The following is a 1,885-nucleotide window of genomic DNA, read 5'->3' on the forward strand; positions in this document are numbered from 1 at the left end:
TCCCAACCCGGTTTCCTAGCAAAACTGTGCACAGGGTGGCCGGCAAACAGGAGGGTTTACACAGGCCCATGCTTCTTTGGTGACAGAGCCTTCCCCGCACATCTCAGTTCCCCCGTTCCTGCCGGGTGCCTTTGGTTACTTCTGTATGCACAGATCAACGGCAGCCCAACAGGGATGTCTGCGACAGGTTCCCTCCCACACAGACCGCTAGCACTTTGGGAAGAGCTTTTCTGCCCTGGTAACTGGCGGCGTTGCAGGATCATTCCTCTGACTGAAGGTGGAATCCTCCAAAGTCTTCCTCAGGCTCACAGGCTGCCACCATCTGATGCCTGCCCGGAGTAGCCCTGGTGTAGGGGAAGGCGGGGCTTCCTGGAGGAATGCTCTGCTGCTCTCTCCGGCCGGAGTCCCACTCAGGATAGAGAAGCTGCAAGGAAAGTTAACCAAAGTCACTGCAAAGGGACATAAGAACATAAGAGAAGCCAAATGTTGGATCTGGCCAATGGCTCATCAAGTCCAACACTCTGTGTCACACAGTGGCCAAAAATACCAGGCGCCATCAGGAGGTCCAGCAGTGCCCCCCCCCCAGGCACCCAGAAGACAGAGCATCACTTGCCCCAGACCGAGAGCTCCTATCTATACCTTGTGGCGAATAGCCACTGATGGACCTCTGCTCCATAGGTTTATCCAATTCCCTCTTGAAGCTGTCCATGCTTGTAGCCACCACCACCTCCTGTGGCAGTGAATTCCATGTGTTAATCCCTCTTTGGGTGAAGAAGGACTTCCTTTTATCTGTTCTTTTTTATATTTAAAGTTTTTTATTGAAGTAAATTATCTTTTATCTGTTCTAACCCGACTGCTCAGCAATTCCATTGAGTGCCCACGAGTTCTCGTATGGTGAGAAAGGGAGAAAAGGACTTCTTTCTCTACCTGCTCTATCCCACACATAACCTTATAAACCTCGATCATGTCACCCCTCAGTCGTCGTCTCTCCAAGCTACAGAGCCCCAAGCGCTTTAACTTCTCTTCACAGGGAAAGTGGTCCAACCCTTCGATCATTCTAGCTGCCCTTTTCTGCACTTTTTCCAGTGCTTTAATTTAACAGCCCATGAAGCAGCGTCTTCCCAGTGTTCTCCTGCCCCTCTTCCTCAGGCAACCTGTAGAGGTCTGCCTGGCTCCAGTTTATCCTCACAACAACCAGGCTAAGAGAATGACCTTGAGACTGGAAGTGCGGACTCTGTGTGCTGTGATGATTTTTTAAAGACAAATTCCATGCTGGGGATCGTCAGGAAAGGGACTGAGAATAAAACTGCCCTTAGCAATGCCCACACACAAGCCCTGGCGTGACCACATTTGGAATATTAGGTACAATTCTCATCACCACCTCTCAAAGTGGAGGTTGAAGAGGTGTAAAAGGGTGCAGAAAAGAGCAACCAAAATAATCATGGGATTTAGAGCACTGGCTCTATGAAGAACATGGCGAAGGTATCTGAAGCTTCTGAAAAAATGCGACCGAGAAGTCGTATGACAGAACTACAGAACTGTGCATGGTATAAAGAAAGCAGAGAGAGAAAGCTTTCATAGCAATGGAACTTGTGGGCACCCTATGAAACAGATTGGCAGTAAAGCCAAGGTAGACAAAACAAAATACTGTTTCACATACTGAGTAGCTGACCTGTGGAACTCACTGCCCTGAAATGAGCTGGTAGCCATGGGGTTAAAAGGAGGCTGGATTTATATGGGCTCCATAGAGGCAGAAAGTCATCTGTCAACAAGGCCTTCTGCCATTTACCTGGGACAAACAGCTCCATCTCTGCAGGAGGATATCAATGGACATGGTGCTGACATAAGAAACTTCACCGTATTCAGAAACCTGTGGCAAAACATC

The 1,885-nt window shown here is 49.0% G+C and overlaps 1 protein-coding gene across 1 annotated transcript in view; it reads right to left on the reverse strand.

Annotated features, from left to right (window-relative positions):
* Positions 1 to 46: 46 nt before the first annotated feature.
* Positions 47 to 1,885, reverse strand: part of INCA1 (inhibitor of CDK, cyclin A1 interacting protein 1) — a 3,945-nt gene continuing 2,106 nt past the window's right edge. Inside the window, exon 3 of the mRNA XM_015427910.1 lies at positions 47 to 424. Coding sequence (XP_015283396.1) covers positions 260 to 424 — 165 coding nt within the window. The 3' untranslated portion in view covers positions 47 to 259. The remainder of the gene's footprint in view (positions 425 to 1,885) is intronic.

The sequence above is a fragment of the Gekko japonicus genome, unplaced genomic scaffold, assembly GCF_001447785.1.
Source record: "Gekko japonicus isolate JY-2015 unplaced genomic scaffold, Gekko_japonicus_V1.1 scaffold761, whole genome shotgun sequence".
NCBI lineage: Eukaryota > Metazoa > Chordata > Lepidosauria > Squamata > Gekkonidae > Gekko > Gekko japonicus.